At 38.6% G+C, this 18,876-nt stretch overlaps 2 protein-coding genes across 7 annotated transcripts in view; one reads left to right on the forward strand and one right to left on the reverse strand.

Annotated features, from left to right (window-relative positions):
- Nucleotides 1–9,845, forward strand: part of ATP2C1 (ATPase secretory pathway Ca2+ transporting 1) — a 62,422-nt gene extending 52,577 nt beyond the window's left edge. For all 6 annotated transcript variants that reach the window (XM_058018299.1, XM_058018321.1, XM_058018307.1 and 3 more), the window contains 8 exons: nucleotides 1,168–1,218; nucleotides 1,994–2,160; nucleotides 3,748–3,816; nucleotides 5,524–5,640; nucleotides 6,391–6,538; nucleotides 7,156–7,251; nucleotides 8,041–8,182; nucleotides 9,015–9,845. In XM_058018299.1, coding sequence (XP_057874282.1) covers nucleotides 1,168–1,218; nucleotides 1,994–2,160; nucleotides 3,748–3,816; nucleotides 5,524–5,640; nucleotides 6,391–6,538; nucleotides 7,156–7,251; nucleotides 8,041–8,182; nucleotides 9,015–9,151 — 927 coding nt within the window. In that variant the 3' untranslated portion in view covers nucleotides 9,152–9,845. The remainder of the gene's footprint in view (nucleotides 1–1,167; nucleotides 1,219–1,993; nucleotides 2,161–3,747; nucleotides 3,817–5,523; nucleotides 5,641–6,390; nucleotides 6,539–7,155; nucleotides 7,252–8,040; nucleotides 8,183–9,014) is intronic.
- A 3,860-nt stretch (nucleotides 9,846–13,705) lies between these two features.
- Nucleotides 13,706–18,688, reverse strand: ASTE1 (asteroid homolog 1). Its single transcript, XM_058018348.1, has 4 exons — nucleotides 17,366–18,688; nucleotides 15,601–15,811; nucleotides 14,413–14,608; nucleotides 13,706–14,158 (listed from the first exon to the last, which is right to left on the reverse strand). The coding sequence occupies exons 1-4, from the start codon at nucleotides 18,686–18,688 to the stop codon at nucleotides 13,864–13,866; spliced, it is 2,025 nt and encodes a 674-aa protein (XP_057874331.1). The 3' UTR covers nucleotides 13,706–13,863.
- Nucleotides 18,689–18,876: the final 188 nt, after the last annotated feature.

Raw genomic sequence — 18,876 nt, forward strand, 5'->3', positions numbered from 1 at the left:
GACTTGTCCATGTTTCTAATTATTTTGATCAATCTGAGGTCACTAGTTGAGAATTTTGAAGGGGTCTATTTAATAAGTTACTGCTTAATACTTTTTTAGTTATTAAATAACTAAATGGATTAACCAATGTCCAGGTTATGAATGTGAAGACATAATCAAATGCAATAGAGGCTCAAGTTTAGCCATGTTGCAAAATTCTTGCAGCAAAATGCTGCTCTGTTTGCAAAGAACTGCAAAATTAGACTGCAGCATGCTTGAGCCTGGTGTAAGCAAGCCAAAAGCCAATATTTGCAAGCAAGAAATGTGCATGTCAGCTTTCTGTCTTTCTTAGTGACTCACAGAAACTGGGAAAAAGCAAGAATTATGTGGCAAATAGTAATTTTTAGTTTATGTGGTAATACATGTTCTTAAGGGCTGTCCACATTAAATAACTGAAATAGATACAAATTTACTTACATGTGTTTGACCTTTGACCCAATTGCTTTTCTAGGTGTTTGCTTAAAATCTTACCAGGAATTAAAATCAACCAATAAGATTGATAGCTGTATACAGACTAAACTGATTGATGAGAAATCTAGCTTTTGGTAGGCTTCTTGAAAAGGAAAAATGCTAACTGTATGGAGTTTATGGAAAACTAAATTCCACGTGCTCAAATTTCAGTTTACAGAGAAGTCCAGAGACAAGAAAAATCTGAAAATTGGTCCTTCGAAGTCAGAATTTTTGATTATCTTTAAAACTTCAATTGTTAATAATATGCTGTAAACTAGTAAAATTGAAATTTCCTGAGTAGCTTGTCACTTGTGCTGGCAAGGAAAAAGGATGGTGATTGTAGAATCAGTGCCACAATTGCCTGCATGAATTTAGTCAGGAAGGCCAGCAGCAAGCCATTATACCTCAGTTGCTTCATTATTTTAGAAGGCATTTAAATTGCACATTCTATCTTGAAATAAGCAGCACTAACTTTGTTTACCAGGACACACTTTGAATCTCCTCTTAAATTAATTATTTCACTTAGTTGAAAACATGGCTCACTGGTGCTTCAGCTTAAGAGCTAACAAGAATACAGTTGGCCTTTGATTGTATTTTTTACCCTCTACCTTAAGAGAATCCAATGCAATTCTTTACATATCTGAAATTTTCACCACTGTTTCATTACTCTATTAATAGGTTGCAGTATTCTACAGAGCCAGTCCCCGACATAAATTGAAAATTATAAAGGTATGTCTTATACAGGCTCAAATGCTGAACTGTTGCTGTGGGTATTGCCTGTGCTGCCTTTACTTATACTATAATGTGCTACAGTGTGTCAAGATGAAATCAGATATGCATCTAATTTGGCAATGAAGTGTACTTGAAAATATTGCATAGAAAAATGCATAGTGCCCCCAAGGAATAGGTAGGTAACATTGTGCTTTCTTCTATGTAGGGAGCTGGGGATTGATTCTGATTTTGTGTCACATTGCAGTTGAATTGACTAGGAGCTTGAAAGAACCATGTTTCTGATACTTGTCAGATGGGATAAAAGGGAATGAATTTCAAGCCGTGTCTGTGGCAATGCCTCTATTCAGAAGTTAACAAAAGAAGGTAGCAAAGAAGGGGGGACTCAGTGTAACAATTGGAACAATCAGAAAAGTAACAATAAGGAGAAGTCAAAACACTGAGACCATAGGGATGCATGCATGACTTATGAGAAGGTGATAATGGTAATGTGGAAATACAATATCTTCTGTCTTTCACTAGAGTTTTTTTCTTTTGCCTAAAGGCAGATTTTAAATACCCTAGCTTTAGGCTGTGAATATATGAACTGAAGTTTAACCCAAAATCTTGTATAAAAGCTATTTAGAACAGAAGGAGCAGCTTTTTTCTTTAGGATATTACAGTGCAACTATAAAAAATGGGGGAGGGGGAGCAGTGACACAAACCTTGTATCTAGAATAATTTTATAGAATGAGTTATTTCAATCCCTGATTTAAGTTCTTTTCCCTCTCTTTAGTCCCTGCAGAATAATGGTGCTGTGGTAGCTATGACAGGAGATGGAGTGAATGATGCTGTTGCTCTGAAGGCTGCAGATATTGGTGTAGCCATGGGACAAACTGGAACAGATGTTTGTAAAGAGGCAGCAGATATGATCCTCGTGGATGATGATTTTCAGACAATAATGTAGGTGGCCTTTATGTACATTTGTACTATATAACTTTAATGAGATGATGTCTGGGTTAAACAAATAGAAGTTTCCCTGAACTTGTAAATGAGCTTGTAGCTGCTGTAAATGAGTTTTCTGCTCAGTCAGAAGTGTTAGATGTTTGGAAACATAACTGAGGTGAAATTGAGTCTATTAGCGGTTAGTAGATTTCATTCAATTTTGTACTTCGGAAGCATAAAACTAATGAAAAAATGACAGAGCATTCCACTCAAGATTTTAAAAAATTACATAGATCTCTGTTTGTTTTCAACTCTTAAATGTGGTGATTTCAGAAAAGGAAAAAAATATTAACTATTTAGATGTCACAGGTGAAAATAGGTTATTAGTGTCTGGTGACCAGCTGTTTGTACTTGTTCATTTTTTTGGTCAGTGTATTTCAAAAAGAGCTTAGCTAAACTTAATCCTATTTTGACTTTAATTCATCTGACTTTTGAAGGAAGTGATTGTTGACAGAGCTGATATGCTGTCTGGCAAAATAGCCTTCATTTTGAAATTATGCATCAATCCCAGAACACTTTGGTTCTAAAGTATGACATTTAACCCTTGGGAAGAAGTGAAAAGTACAGTATAAGAAAATCTGCCTATGTAGCAGTATGTCAGAAGATGATCTGAGGTTGTCACACTAATTCAGCCAACAGAAATTTGCTGTTATGCAAAAACATAACAGAGAAGGGAATCATTTTAACATAGGCAGAAGAGTACATAGGAAGGACATCTGTAGTCAGTACTTTACATGGGCTTGGTGAGGTTTTTGCTGGACTGTGTTATCCAGTTTTGCTCATGTCATCAGGAGAGTTCTCAATAGGAGAGAGAGAGGAGTGATGAATGCTAAGGAAAAAAGTATGAACTTCCATAGTTTTACATCTTTTCCCCACCTTTTAAGTTATCTTTGTTTTAAGTTACCAAAGGAATGCTGTTTAATTCTTGTGGGAGCGTAAGAAAAAAATCCGTTTTATTTGCAGCAAAGTAGGTGTGATTTGGGTACCAGAAAATCCTTTTTCACTGCAGTAGTTGTGATAATGTGATAGGCAAGTTGTGACACGTACTAGGGGTTGTGAAGATGGTCTGTACATATTTCATTCTGGTACAGGAAGAATGCATGGTCCTCTAAAGCCATGTTGTACTGCTGTGCTTTTTTTAAAGTGTGGGGGGGGGGTTGTTGGCTTTTTGGAGTTTGTTATTTTGAGGGGTTTTTGTTTGTTTTGTTTTGGTTTTTTTTTTTTAATAATCTGACTTTATTTAGAAGGGTCAAGGATGGTGGTGAATTTTGAACATAAAGGAGATCTTACTCTAATAATTACACTTTCAAAGTTAAGCATCCTGAATAATCATAAATAACTTGTGATTATTCACAATCACAAAATAGTTTGGGTTCTTATAGTCAAGTTGAAAAACAATGACTACCAAAGTTAAAAGAACCTCAGCTCCATTTGCTTCTTTCTGGTTTTATTGGTGCTTAAATTAATAGCTTTTTTGGTTTGTTTTAAGCTTTTTTGGCAGTAGATTCATTTGTCTTGTAATGTAATCTTTGTTTTTAATTGCAGGTCTGCAATTGAAGAGGGTAAAGGAATTTATAATAATATAAAAAATTTTGTTAGATTTCAACTGAGCACGTAAGTTTGAAAAGCTGTCAGTATCAGAAGTTTCTTGTGAATGAATCAAAGCATGAAGCAGATGCATTAATTCATGTTAATACTGTAAATTTTGAGGAGGATGCTGATATACTGTGCTTTTGAGTTTTCACTGTTTTGTGTTTGGTGGCTTGTTTTATTTTTAAAGACCCAGATGTTAGTGCAATAAACAGACATGTAACTTTGTCATAGTTCTTTCTGCTGAGATGTGTAAAGTGAGTTACTGAAGGGATCATGAGAAGCAGCAGAGCTGCCTTTGGATCCCTGTTTAAATGGGAAGCTCATAGTCAGTCCCTCCTTAACCAATGCATGTATTCAAATGGAGGAAGCCAGAGAATCAGGAGGGTAGTTCTGAAATCCATGTATTGGTTTGTGGAATGAGCTAACTATATGAAGGTGAATTCCTTTTCTTGCACACAAGGATTCATGTGCTAGCTACATAATGCACATGTAAGGTAAGAGGACAAGAGTTTATTAAGCCTTAGTTTCAAATTTTTTGTGAGTTTATCTGATTGGATCTGGACTCAGGGACATGTTTTTTCTCTTCACCATGTTGTTTGTGTACTTTTTTGAAGCCTTCATGACATTTCAGAGTGGTCTGAAATTTGTAGAAGTTTAAAAAACAAACAACCAAATCTAAAACCTCTGATAAAACAAACTCAGAAAAGCTCCACAAGAACCCCAACCCACAAACAACAAATACCACTCAAAAAAACCCCTCCAGAACAACACAGAATTCACAACAAAAACTCCCAACACAACAAAACCGAGAAAAGACCAATATGTTTACCTGCATAAACACTGTAACAAGTGGCATATACTTTCAGTCTTACCAGCTGTCCTGTCCAGTCTTACCAAGACTAGCCTAGGAATCTGCTGCTGAAAAATAACTAAGCACAGATGTTCTAAGAAAGTGTCCTTACCTTTTTTGATTAATCAGTTACCCTTTGGTTTTTTCTGTCCCTCTTTGCAGAGAGAGCATAATAGGGTTCAGTACAGTGCTAAATTTGGAATTATTGTAAGCCTTACTTTCTTCTCCTTGGTTATGAAACCTCCTAATCTTGCACTGAGAGCAAGTAGTGCATACTTGTTTACAGAGGTTCCTAATGCTGAGCTTGCAGCCAGCTAATCTGTTTTTCAGTCTTTGGCCTGCCTTCTCATCTTGCTAGTAATGAGGAGTGGTTGTAGGTATTTTTAGGGAGCTTGAGTAGTACCTTGTCTTGACTGACCAGTCAAACCAGGGACAGGTGCACAGAGTGAGTTTGTTTACATCAGCAGTGGAAAAGCAGTTTGTTTTTCAAAACCACATTTAGAAGTTCGACTTTTGGCACAAGAAAACGATAGGACCCAGTCCCCCATAAAAAAATTTCAGTATTATCACTCACCATCAATTAGGTGATGGTGAGTGATAATTGTGAAATGTTACTGAAGTTTGGGAGGTTTTAAAATGCAAATTTGCTGCCTTTTTATTGCTAGAACCAATGTTGTTTTAAATATGGACTTTGTCAGAATGAGTATTTGAAAGGATTTCATGCTCTATCTTTAAAGTTCAACAACATCAGTCATGATTCACATTGTCAAAATATGTATCCACTCTTAAACAGTTGAAATGATGATTACAAAGCAGTTATCAGTGGGTCTTCAGAAATGTTCAATGCTGACAGTTGTAAAAATGGATTCTTTCAACAGGAGTATAGCAGCACTGACTTTAATCTCACTGGCTACATTAATGAACTTTCCTAATCCTCTCAATGCCATGCAGATCTTATGGATCAATATTATTATGGATGGACCTCCAGCTCAAAGGTAAGTAATTACTCTTAACTCTGTTGGGTTCTGTATTAATTTTATTTCAACAAGGGAAATTGTTGCTCATAAAGGGAACTGTGAAATGTTAAACTTCAGTGAGATGTTTCAGAAGTATCAAACTTTTCTCTGCAATGCCCTGAAAGGTGGATGTAGTCAGGTGGGGGTTGGTCTCTTTCTCCAGGCAGCAAATGACAGAACGAGAGGACACAGCCTTAAGCTGTACCAAGGGAGCTGTAGGTTGGATATTAGGGAAAAGTTTTTTTACCAAAAGAGTGATAAAGTTCTGGAATTGTCTGCCCAGGGAGGTGGTGGAGTCACCTAGATGTGTTTAAAATAAGGTTGGATGTGGCACTCAATGCCATGGTTTAGTTGAAGTGTCAGGGCACATGTTGGATGTGATGATCTTGAAGGTCTCTTCCAACCCAGTGATTCCGTGTGAACTTTCTCTGCGAACTTCAATGTCTGTAGTATGTTTCTGTGGTAATTCTATTTAGTTTGCTTTAGTATCTAATTACATGGAAGTAGCAGGGCTAGTGGATATGCCCATGAATTTTGCATGCAGGGTTCTGGCTTCCCTCTTGGTTCTTTCTCTGACCCTCTTCACTGCAAGTAGATGGTAGGGTGAGAGATGGTGAGGAACTAGAATTAAATCATCTTTTTGTCAACTCAGAAAACCTAATGCTTAAGTTAGAAGCAGTGAATTAATTTTATGATGATAAAAATGTAAAATGTTCTTTTAATTGTAAGCCTTGGGGTGGAGCCTGTGGATAAAGATATTATTCGAAAACCTCCAAGAAATCTGAAGGACAGCATTCTGACCAAAAACCTGATCATTAAAATACTGGTTTCATCAATAATTATTGTCTGTGGAACACTGTTTGTCTTCTGGAGAGAGGTATGACAAAAGTGCAAAACCTAGAGTAGAAACAACCTAAATTAAAAGAAATCCTTTTTATACCAGCAGTTGGAATTCAGAGTTAATATGAGCTTAGTCATGAGTTTTGGCCATGCTTATTTTATACTAGCAGAGTAGAAGGGAAGATTTGCCAAACAGTTGTTGAAAAGTGAAATTTATCCCCAATCTCTATTTTAACATAGAATTTTTCAGGTTCCAAATCTAGTTTGGAAACTTTGCCCATAGAAAGTAATTATGTAAATCTTCTAACCAGATTATTATGAAACAGCCATTTGACTTTGTTTTCCCTGTAGAGAAAAATGTTATGTGAACATTTGCTAGTGTATCATAGAACTCCTGCTATTCCATGTGCTAGAATAAATGTTGGTCAGGAGGCTTCATTTAATCATAGCTTGGAGTTACAAATTTTTATAAATTACAGGTGATTTCATGTATGGTTTAATAAATCAGCTTGGGGCAGACACCTTTCTTTTGCTTTCATTCCCTAACTGGTAAAACTTATTGTAGAACTGTTGTAATAATTTGTTTAATTGACTTTGTTTAATTGTGGAGGGTTTAAAGCATGCTAAAGCCATTTCATTTTATTTTGTTGGCAGTTAAGAGACAATGTAATAACACCACGAGATACAACGATGACTTTCACCTGTTTTGTATTTTTTGATATGTTCAATGCTTTGAGTTCTAGATCTCAGGTAAGTGATTCATACTGTCCATTTACACAGTATTAACACAATAATCAGTTTTCTTTGAGGGAAGATCTTACTATGTTTGTTTCAAGTGTTTTTCCTGCAGATTCACTTCACATCTGCTGTTAAGCTCAGAGTTTTATATATTTATTAGGTAGGATTTCTTAAATTACAGATAAATTACTTGATTTGTTTTCTTGGTGGTGTCCTGACAAAAGCAAGAAAGTTGTTAAGAGCTGAAGTGTGATGGTCCTTTGTATTGCTGTGTATACTTGGTTGTTTTTTTTCTCTTCCTGGAAATTCTGTCAGTGCAGCAGCCTTACCAGAATGTGAAATTTCTTGAAGGCCTTAGCTTTTATAATTTGTAATCCTAAACCCATAGTTCAAGAAAAATTGCTGAAACTGGTCTGTGTTTTTTAATCTGTGTATATTTTTTTATTTTAAGGAAACAAGTCTGAAATGTTGTAATAGTATACATGACTACATTTACTGTAATTTGTGGTCTTATCTGTTATGGAATAGTGTAGTGGAAATCTGTTTCTGATGAACTGTATTTGTGGAATAGTGAGATCAATATGCAAGTTCTTGACTATGAAGACAAGACTTGTACTCTATTTGCTAGGGAGAAAATGCAATTAGCCTGTTCAAGAACTTGTTCTGGATTATCTAAGAGGTCAACAGGAATACTTTATATTTTGCTAAAAGTCTGGATGAAAAGAAATTGTAGTTTCTTGTCTAGATAATCAAGATTACATATTGTTGTAATCTTAATGTAACATGTGATTGTTTTTACAGACAAAATCTGTGTTTGAGATTGGACTTTGCAGTAACAAAATGTTCTGCTACGCTGTCCTTGGATCTATAATGGGACAGTTATTGGTCATTTATTTTCCTCCACTTCAGAAGGTTTTCCAAACAGAAAGCCTGAGTGTCTTGGGTAAGAACAGTTCCCTTTTCAAAACTGTCCATTAAGGATTAAGTTATAAATGTGGTGTGGTTCTGTAAGATCACTTTCTGTCTTTTTGTATACAGCAGGAATACAAAGCTTGCTGATGCTTTTTGTTTTGTGGGTAGGGGTTTTGTTTGTTTCATTGATTGGTTTTTAGTTTTATGAATCATTCTAGATGTTTTCTTTCGGAACCTTTATTTAAATGCATATGGTACATAACTGATCAGTGTGTTCTTAAATTTATATAAAGGTGCTTACTTATTTGGGTGTTTTTAATATAAATTTTGTTACAGGCAAAATTATTGACTTAGTAGATTGCTGAACACTGCTAATTTAACTAGTTCACAAATTTTTTCTCTAAATATAAGCACCTTACTTAGAAATCCAATCCTTTAATATTGATTGCATTGTCATAGGGTAAATTTATTAAAAAGCTATAGATAGGTAATGTTGTTGGCAAAGGTTTATTGCTTCTGTAGTTTTCTGGATTTAAGTGATTGTAATGAAATACATGTATTTATTGTAGTATAATTTCTGATCATATTAATATTATTTTTTTCAGAATTAAGTTAATTATGTTGCTGAAAATAAGTCTATGAGATACTTTAAAAGCTTTTAGTATCTTATGTGTAGTTATGATTTGTGCATAAACCATGCATGTTAATCTTCTGGGCCTGCAAAATATTGAATTTTGCTTTATTTCTCCTGAACTTTTCCAATGACTGGGAGAAAATTTGTAAGTCTCGTAGGTCTTGTTCTTTTTTATGTCTCCCCTTAGCCTTAAATAGCAATTTTAAAGAAGGCTAATTATCTTTTCCAGATTTACTATTTCTTCTGGGACTCACTTCCTCTGTGTGCATAGTGACTGAGCTAATAAAGAAGTTTGAAAGAAGCAAGGAAAAGATCCAGAAACGTGGAAGTTCTTCTTCATCAACTTCGTCTTTTCTTGATGTATGATGCATATTGCATTCTTGTGTTTGCAGACTTAGCGATTGCTGTCTAAAGATGTTGGAGAAAGCAAAACACTATCTGGAGGATAAAGAAATCCTGAGGGCTTTTGACAAGTCCTTTGTTTCACTGGCTAATGAGGAACTACATGTTTCAAGACTGTTTAGAATTTAACTTCCAACTGTGGAAGTAACAAATGAAATTATGCAACTTTGGTAACATTTTTCCTCAAACATAAATTTACTTTTAAGATTGAATGGTATTGTGGGGGGGAGGGGGCAGGGATTAATTTAAAGAAAGATCTAAGCCCAAGTCCCATTTTCTGCACTTAAAAGATATAACTGTGTAAAATCCTTCTCTTAGATATAAATATTTTAGTTTGTTTTTATTTAAAGCATTGTACTATTCTACTTTTATGGTGGTGGGACTTTGCTACTAATACAAGGATAAAAATATTTCAGAGGCATTCCACTGGGTTTAGAGTCTGTCACAAGAGTGCCATATTCTAGCTACTGTATTTATTTACTTTATCCTGCAATGTGTAAGCGGCTCAAGTACCTTGTGCTACAGTTTTTTTGTATCCCAAGTTTGGTTATTTTTTTGCACAGGATGTGACCGCTGTCGGATCACTGTTTTTCTTTTCTTTTTCTGTGATTGAAAAGCCTATACTGCAATTTGAAGTAAATGTTTGCTTTTCTTATAAGTGTGTCGTCTCTTTGTTTTAAAAGAAACTGGCATTTACATGAAGTGAACGAGCTTGTTTTGATATCATTGCAGATACAGGCTTTGTTTCATGTCTTGTTCCATATTGACTTTAGCTTATGACTGTGAGATCACTTGAGTGATTTATAAGACAATAATTATGGAAATTATCTGCAGTGTACTGAATTAGAAAATTAATATAATAATCCTGGCTGGGCAAAAAAAACCCATCCCTCTCTCAAAGAAGCTTCATTTTCCTTCCTTCCTGTTCATAAAAAAAAATCCCTTTTTCCTGGTAGGGTAACTTTGAATTTTAACCTACAGATTTACTTTTGGGGTTAGAAAAGCATTATAATAGATTTGTTTTGACATTGTAAAATTATTTTTAATGTATTACAATGTCTGAATACTCTAATATTCACTGTTTGGAAATAGTGCTTTCCTTCAAAATAGTTCCTTGCATTTCCTGAAAGGATGATGAGATGACACTGATGACAACAGGGCAAGACTAACACCTAAAAGCGTATTGAATAAAGGATGTCTAAAGGTCTCCGTGGAGAGTCAAAGACACGGTGGTATTTCTTTCCCTTGTAAACTTGTGCATGTGGATCTCTCCTCACTGTAGCCTGAAAATGTGGCATTGGCTCAGGCCCATGCTGTCACAGTGCTCCTCCTGTCATTTGAGGAGATATTGTCATGAACAGACACTGGGGTATTTCTGCAGTTGCTATTGTGACTTGCCCCATATGCCATGCTCAAAAGTGCAGTACAAATTTCCTTGTTAATATTACTGGACTTGTAATTCTTCCTTTTGCCTGTGGGACTCCTAGGAAATTTGCCAGAAAATGGGGCTGCAGACAGAACATGAATGCACATTCAGTCTGCTTTATACATGCAGTTCATCCATGGCTCCTCCTGACCCTCAGCATGCCCATAATACCTGGACTACCAATGTGCTGGAGATGTGATTGTGTAAAGACAAAGATCCTGCAGCACTTGGTCCTCTTCTTTTCCTGGGGCTGTTACCACTGAGCTGGGAGGGCCTGAACAACATGACCTCTTACAGAAATGCTCGTGTCTTCAAGCAGAACTTTCTTTCTTACAGCAGTTCTGCCTTTCAGAAGTTGGACAAATTTGACAGTTGTTGAACAATTACTGTCTTTGGCAAGTGGGACTGTAACTGTTCAATAGTGATTATTATTTCCAATTTCAGAACACTTCATTAATAAAATCCTTAGTATTCATTAATAAAGACAGGTAGTAAAAGCTGACAGTGCATGCTGATGAAGAATCTTTCAGACTTTGATTTTGTGAAGGGACAGCAGCTGTATCTTTCACATAAGTCTCGTGGTTGATACTCCTCCATGGGATTTGACTGCTTTGTGATCTGCTCTTGGTTTTGGAGTCCCAGAAATCTAGGTAAGTACAGATGAATGCTCGATTGTTGTCTTAGATTGGAATTGTCATTGCAAAGTCTTTAAACAAATGCTACTTTAAACAAATGTTACCAAGTGCCCCTCTCCCAGAACAAGTCCCACTTTCTGAATAAGGTATGTTATTCTAGACAAATAAAATTTCAGTCTCTTAAAAATTTTGCCTTATTGCAGAGTGGGCTTAGTTGAATGTAGTTCACTTACATTTGCCAGAAGTTTTGGTGCTGTGTTTTCCAATGGAAGGCAAAATACTATTAAGTCATAAATCTAGTTCAATGTCATTATATATAAAACATGCCTGGACTGAATTCCATTGCCATTCTTCTGGCTTGTCTTGTGATTCATTAGCACCTTACAGCAGGTTAGAGAGATTTTTTTTCCCAGAGCAGTTGAATCAATAGTGGGAACTTTCAATAAAAACAAAGAGGCATTTCTTATGGTGTAGAAAAAAGCAACAGCAATTAACTTGCTTCTACTGAAGCATGGAATAAAGAATTTTGCTTTTAATAAGTAAAGGCCCTTTATTTTTCAATTTTCCTTCAAAGAAGATGGAAGACCTATAATGAGTCAAAAAGGAAAACTGTAATACTTTAAATTCTGCATGGTAACCCTAGAATCAGTAATTATTTTCTTCAGCCTACAGGACTGGGTTTTGCATGAATCTGTATCATTCAATTAGCAATAAAGAACAGCTGAAGTCTGCATTGAGAACATATTTCCACTACAGTAATTCTTAACTGAGTCAGCTTTCCCAAAGGCATTCTCAAAATGTCATGTGGCCATAGCAGTGTTTTAAATCCCAGAGTGGAATATTTGACCTTATTCTAATCTTCTGAATTATCTAATTGAAAATATGGTTTCTTAGCAACTCTCAAGAATTTTTATGATCTCCAGCAGTTTTCTGATATGGGATTTAGAATAAATAAAGATCTCTCTTCTCACCAGCACTAATAAAGTGGAATCAAATACACCTGCCTTTTTATATTTAAGACTTATTTTCAAGGTGACTATTTCTGATTAAAAACTAGGGAATTACAGGCTTGGTAGAATAAAGCATATGGGATCATAATGGAGAAGAGGATGATTTGGACAATAAAGAATTTTGGTTTTAGTTAGTAAAATCAATAACTAACCCCTTTCAACTTTTTACTAAAAGTCATCTGATGGAAATGTGATGCTGTAGGCTGCTGTACGTATAAACCTATACAGGAAATGGGTTGTGAGGCTCTGCCTTGTGGTTGGGTGTTCGTGCCATCTGCTGGTAGTTCAGTAAGTAGCAGCTTTTGTACTGGAAAAAAAGTTATATCTTGCCAGGACAGGTTGTATCTCAAAACTAGTTCTCTCTTTAAAGCAGATCCATTATTTTCTCATTGACTACATTTGGGCAGTATTAACAGTCAACTGTATGGCATGGGAGATCTCTCCTCTAAATCCTAAAATACTGTGAGTTATTTCCATGGGAACAGAGGTAACAGGGAGCATAAGCAGGACTGAAAACTTGAGCACACAGTGCAGGAATCAAGCTTGAATTCTGCTAAGTTATGGGCAAAACTTTGATGATTAGAAGTGGAAGTCATGATTTTCCTAAATGCAAGAAAATATATGTGGATTCTTGAGAACAAAAAGCACAAACATAACTATGTTTTACATAAGGAAAACCAATAGTTTAATAAGAAAAGTATTTATATAAATAGACTAATTATGCTGGAAAGTTTGCTAACGCAAAGCAGTGAGAAATAGATTATATAGGATTAAAAAAAAATTGGTTTTCAGTATTACTATGGAGATAGCAAGGGTTTATGAAGTAATTAGTGTACATAGGGGAAGTCACAACAGGTCTGGTTTTTAGTATAGCCATTGTAGAAAGAATAAGAGTGACAACAGCTTTAATAGCAGAGGATTTACACAATTACTGTGACAACTACTGAGAATTAGCAAACCTGTAGAAACTTGCTCCCATGTGACAGCTTTGTGTGTGCATGTAACTCTTTCTTTAACACATCACAGGGGGAAGGGGGAGAAATAAAATCTGAAGTTTCTCCCTGAGTATTGTCAGAGCCTGCAATACAAGCACAACTTACTCAGTTGTCACTGAGCAAAGCTACCTCTCCCTGCCAGTAAAAGTACTCCACCAGTAATGACTGATTTTACAGTATTTTTAAACCTGTCAGTTTCTATTTTAATCTCAACTGTTAGACTGTGACCACTGTGTTCCTCAAACACAAACTTTAAAGTTGGATTGTTTGTAAATGAAGTGTTCAGGGCGATGTGGCAGAGCCAACTGTAAATGTTGAGGAAAAGAATTCCTCTAAAATGCTGAAAAACTTTGCTTCATTTTCAGTTAGACTGATACCCTTAAAGAAAAACAAAACACCACAACTTTTAGACAGCATTTCTTTTATACAAATATAAGTTACAAAATGCAAGTTACAAAAAGGTAAATAAAAATCCCCTGAAGCAAGGTTTTTGGTAAAGATTGAATCAGGAACTTGTGTGAAAACAGTTAAACAAATTCCAATACAGTCATATTTTAATGTTACTTCTTTCATCAGCATGGCATTAGAAGTTATTCCAAGAATAATGCTTTCAGTCATCCACTTCCAGTGCTGCAAACCTGTTAACATTGCATGAATGCTGAGTTTCTGGCACAGCACGTCGGGTGGCTGTTTTTTTCTTATGAGATGCTTTCCTTTTTTTGCAGGACTCTGATTTGGTCTTGGTCATCTTCTGAAAGAAGTCTGGAGAGACCACTGACTCCATGGTATTTAACAAAACCAGATAAAGCTGAGCCATTTTTGGAGATAAGAGAAACAGATTTTCCACTGAAGGTGCTGATTTAAGCTCTTGATACAGTCTGTGCACAAGGGTCCCAGTGTAAAGCCTGCCCAAAAGAAGGATAAAATCTGCATTTAAAATTGCACCTCAACAGGACAAGTACAGAAACACGTTGCTGGATGACAAAAACATACAGTATCCAACAGTCAACTCCTATGCCAATTGTATTTTTCTTTGTAACTCCTTTTAAGAAGGGAGTTTTGCTCTAAGTAAACCAAAGGAGTTTGACAGAGAAAATGAAACATTCATTCCATCAGGGGAGGGGCTTGTGTGGAAAGCAGATCTCTGGAACAACCTTACCTACTTAAGTCTGGCTCAGAGAGAGGAGTATCAAGTAGCTGGTTGAGATACAATCCCATCTGAAGGCAGCACTGCCACTGGCAAAAACTGTGTGCAGCATCTAAATCAAAGTCGTTATTTTGCACTTTCTTTTCCTTCCATTTTAGAAATTCGTTATATGCAACACTGTCATCTTCAGCAGGTAGAACTGTGGGATCTAGGTTATAAATAAAAAAATAACTTGGAAATAAATGTTCTGCTGTGAACAGTACAAAAGGTATCTGCAATATATAGAGTAATGTCTTCTCCCGGGTTCTACCTGAAAGGAGAGTGTAGCCAGGTGGGGTGGTCTCTTCTCCCAGGTAGCAATTGATAGGGCAAGGAGAAATGGCCTTAAGTTGCATCAGGGGAGGTTTAGGTTGGACATTAGGAGGAATTTCTTCCCAGAAAGGGTGATTAGACACTGGAATGGGCTGCCCCAGGAGGTGGTGGAGTCACTGTACTTGGAGGTGTTTAAGGAAAGGCTGGACATAGCATTCAGTGCCATGGTCTGGTTGACAGGGTGGTTTTTGCTCAGTCATGGGTTGGACTCTGTGATCTCAGGTCTTTTCCAACCTAATTGATTCTGTGTGATCAAATCCAAACAAGCTTTCCACCTCACTACAACCTACCTGGAAACCTTGTCAGTCTGGTTTCTATAAACCAGAACTTAAAGAAACTGTATAACTCTGGCATGCATCATATTTACCATCAAAAGAAGGACTCCTGCAGGAAATGTCCATAACCCTAACAGGTATAAACATTACTGAAGCAATTTCTGTGATTATATAATACTTTCAAATTTGCAATTCATAGACAAAAAAAGCTTCAGTAGCTTCAAAGCTTTTTGATGCCTGAGCATGTTAAGCTTATTTTTTATAACTTTTATATCTGAATTAATATTTTGATCCTAAAGAAAGTACTTATGAAGGCAAATTAATGTTTTACAATGTGTTAAAGTACTGTTTTACCTATATAAAATGTTAAATTGATGGTTAGCACTTTTTCTTTGTGCATATCAATGCATATAGTGTGACACCTCAGGATATAGTGCAAATCAAGGCTAATTTTTCTAAATTTGGACAACTCCCTATAAGTGCGGAAAAATGAGCTTTAGTCTGGATTTCTGTACTAGATTAACACCTAAAATTGTATTCTTTGGAGACATACCTGGATCATCAGTTATCCTCTGCAGTTCTCCAGAAACTATCATCAGAAGCAGAGCCTTTAATTGGTTCAGCTTAACTTTTGGTTCTGAACAACGTATCCAGTAACATGTTACAGCAACAGGGAGTTGTAAATGACTTGGGAAAGGTTCTAGGGAACTCATTTTCACTCCCAGAGTCTCCAGCAAAAGCATCTGACGGCATGAAACAGGCACCTGAAAATAAATTTAAACAGTGGAGGTAAGAGACTTGATCTGTTGTGAGCAATTTGTAAAAGACCAATAAGTTCCTGGTTAAATTAGTTACCGCTATAGGTTTTTGATAAAAAATTATTTCAGTTTCATAGATAATCTGAACAGGAAATATTTTTTTAAATACTACTTAAGACTTTTAAAATGACACAGTTAAACATCAGGGAGAAAGATAAAAGTAACTGGTAAGTAATTCATTCCTAGCACATGTTCCCTTTTTGCTGAGCCATTAAACTTCCAGAAAGTGATGTTATAAGCTTTGTCCATACCTCCATGCATGCAGAATTGCAGCAGGCTGCTCAGCTGCAATCTGAGTGCTTTGTAAACCTTGATTAGGACTGTTTTGCCTACTCTTAGGCAGACACTCCCACAACAGAAGAGCAACTGAAATCAGTTTTGCCTGGAGCGCTTTAAATGCTGAATATTTCTTCTTCTAACCTTTTGTTCAATCGAGATTTCCTATATATTCACTAAGGAAAATTGTTGTAGTAGCAAAGCTCAAATTCATTAAACCAACAGCACACACACCAATGTTGAAGTAAGGTGTCATTAATGTCTCTCAACATGAAACTTGATTTTTTGAAACTCTTAAGTGTTGCGTATTGTTTAAAAGGTGTGTGCCAATAACCTGTGTAAAGTAACCTGTACTATGGACCCATAGCTATCTGTAGCATTTAATGGGTGTAACAGTGATAGACTTGGTTCCTTTACAAAGGAGCCACCAGCAAGTGATAAAAACATTCAACATTCAATATGTCAACAGTCAATCTGACTGCCAGAATGGATAGAGCACATGTGCCTTAAAAATGCAGAATTAAAACACATGGATTGTACTTCTGGACGTTGCAGAAATTTCTGCATACAAAACCTCAGTTATGCAACCTCGAGAATGGGAGATTACTTCCCATTATGGCAAGAGTTACAGTGTTAATCATTAGAATTTACACTGAAGTGCTACAATGGTGACTGGAACTAACCTAGTACAACTTTGCTGTGGTTTACAGGTGTTTCTCAGGTGCTGTTCTGCTCTGTCTGGCAAGCATGAGAGCCATGTTAGCAGGAGCATACTCGGGGCAGGTAAAGCTGCTGGGCAGCTGCAGCATTCACAGTTGGAATAATGGCTTCTAGTAAAAAGGCATGAGTCAGATTTTGTTTCAGAACACTGCTCTGAAACATTACACAACTTGATCAAATACTAATTAGGTTTTGTAGTGCTAAAATCAGACTTTCCTAAACTACATGAAACTGAAATCCTTTCCCAAAAAAGCAAGTATTAGTTTAACAATACACAGGATGAAATAAGGGCTTCCAATGAAAAATGCAGGGAGTATTGCATATACACACAGACTACAACTTCTCATAATTTGTCTTAGTACACTTGGAGGGGGCAGGAAGGAAAGGAAGTGAAGACAACCTGATGTAGCTTCATATCGCAGATACTTCTGTGTTACAGTAGTTACTGTTTTTGTGTCACTCGTGACACACTGTTAACTATGATCTGTTGTGACAACCATTTACCTCCATTAACTTGTCCAAAGGAAAACGATCATCACAAAAATCTGGGGGTAGGCTTGCTGCTTGAACAAATGTTTTTTTAATTGTCTTTTGGCATCTGTCAAACTCACATACAACGGGCAGCTCGTTGGTCTGCTTACTTGGAGAGGCATCTTCAGTACTGTGAGATACTCTCAGAAGCAATCCATAGATAACTTGTCGGATAGCCAAAGCCGTGCCATGAGCACTGGGTCTCTGCATGTTCTCCACCTGAACGCGGAGGAAGGTACTTCTAAGGATCAGGGCATTGATGACGAACGGGGCCAGCTTACCTTTCGCAAAAGCATCAAGTACCCACTGCGGCACGTCTGCTTTCCTGGCAGCCTCGCACTCATAGCTCCCATTCTGAAAGAAGTCCTCGAGATTCACGTCGGACGGAGCATAGTCCTCCATCGACGAGCACAGAAGCTCCCGTATTTCTTCCCTCTGGTGCTTCTTGAGGTATTTCAGCACGTTGTCCACGGCCTCGGCGGGCTCCGCAAACTGCGCCAGCCATTTCAGCAGCCCCTGGAGGCGGAGGTGCCTCCCGCCCCTGCCCGCCGCGCAGCCCCTCGGCAGGCGCACCTTGCTGAAGAAGGCCTCTAGCGCCTCCAGGCCCACGAAGTCGTTGCCGTGCATGACGGCGAAGAGCGGGAGCAGCGCCTTGCTCAGGCTGCCGAAGTGCCCGCAGAAGCGCTCGGCGGAGAAGCAGCGCGCGGGCACGAAGCACCCGTGCGGCGCGGCGGCGGCGGCGGGGACGCGCACGCTCCGCCACTGGAAGTGGGACAGAGGGCAGTAGCCGCCCGCCAGGTCGAACACGAAGAAGTCGCTGTCGAGGGAGAGCACGGGGCAGCCCCAGCGGTTGGCCAGCCCGGCGATCTCCCGGTCGGCCTCGGCGAAGCACTGCACGAAGGGCACGCCGAGCCGGCCCAGCGCCTGCACGAAGGCCTCGCGGGTCAGCAGCGGCGCCAGGCAGCCGCCCGATCCCCGGGACAGCCCGTGGGCCGCCCGCAGCTGCTCGGCGGCGCGGCCCCGCAGCGTGGGCAGCTTCCTGTCCTCGGCGCCGCGCCCGCCGTCCAGCACCACGAAGGGCGCCACGCCGCAGGCTCGCAGCACGCCGAAGAAGTCGCGCACGGCCGCGGCGAAGGCGCCGTAGTCGCCGCCGCGTCGGAAGTCGGCGTCGGGGGCGAAGCAGAGGCAGTGGTAGAGGCTGCTGCCGTCGATGACCAGCTTGGTGTCCCGCACCCGCAGCTCGGTGAAGAACACGCCGCGCTCCTCTACGAAGCCCGTGAGCCCCTGGACGCCCATGGCGCCGGAAGCGGTGCCGGCAGTGACCCGCGCAGGGGGGATGGCCCTCCCATCCCGGATCCGCTTCCTCCCGCTCCTCCCTCCCCTCCCGCTCCTCCCGCTCGGGCGCCGCGCGCCGTCTCCTGGCGACGGGGCCGCCAACGGCGCGGGACGGGCTGGGAGCGCTGAGGGTCCCGGGAGCGGCGGCC

Source organism: Melospiza georgiana, chromosome 1 (assembly GCF_028018845.1).
Source record: "Melospiza georgiana isolate bMelGeo1 chromosome 1, bMelGeo1.pri, whole genome shotgun sequence".
NCBI lineage: Eukaryota > Metazoa > Chordata > Aves > Passeriformes > Passerellidae > Melospiza > Melospiza georgiana.

Excerpts from the sequence above, each read along its gene's own strand:
- ASTE1 (XM_058018348.1), bottom strand. The coding sequence starts at position 18,688 with ATGGGCGTCCAGGGGCTCACGGGCTTCGTAGAGGAGCGCGGCGTGTTC. Across the intron at positions 15,812-17,365 it reads CTTTGGACAAGTTAATGGAG|GTGCCTGTTTCATGCCGTCA; the intron begins GTAAATGGTTGT and ends ATTTATTTTCAG. Across the intron at positions 14,159-14,412 it reads TCTGAGCCAGACTTAAGTAG|GCTTTACACTGGGACCCTTG; the intron begins GTAAGGTTGTTC and ends TCTTTTGGGCAG.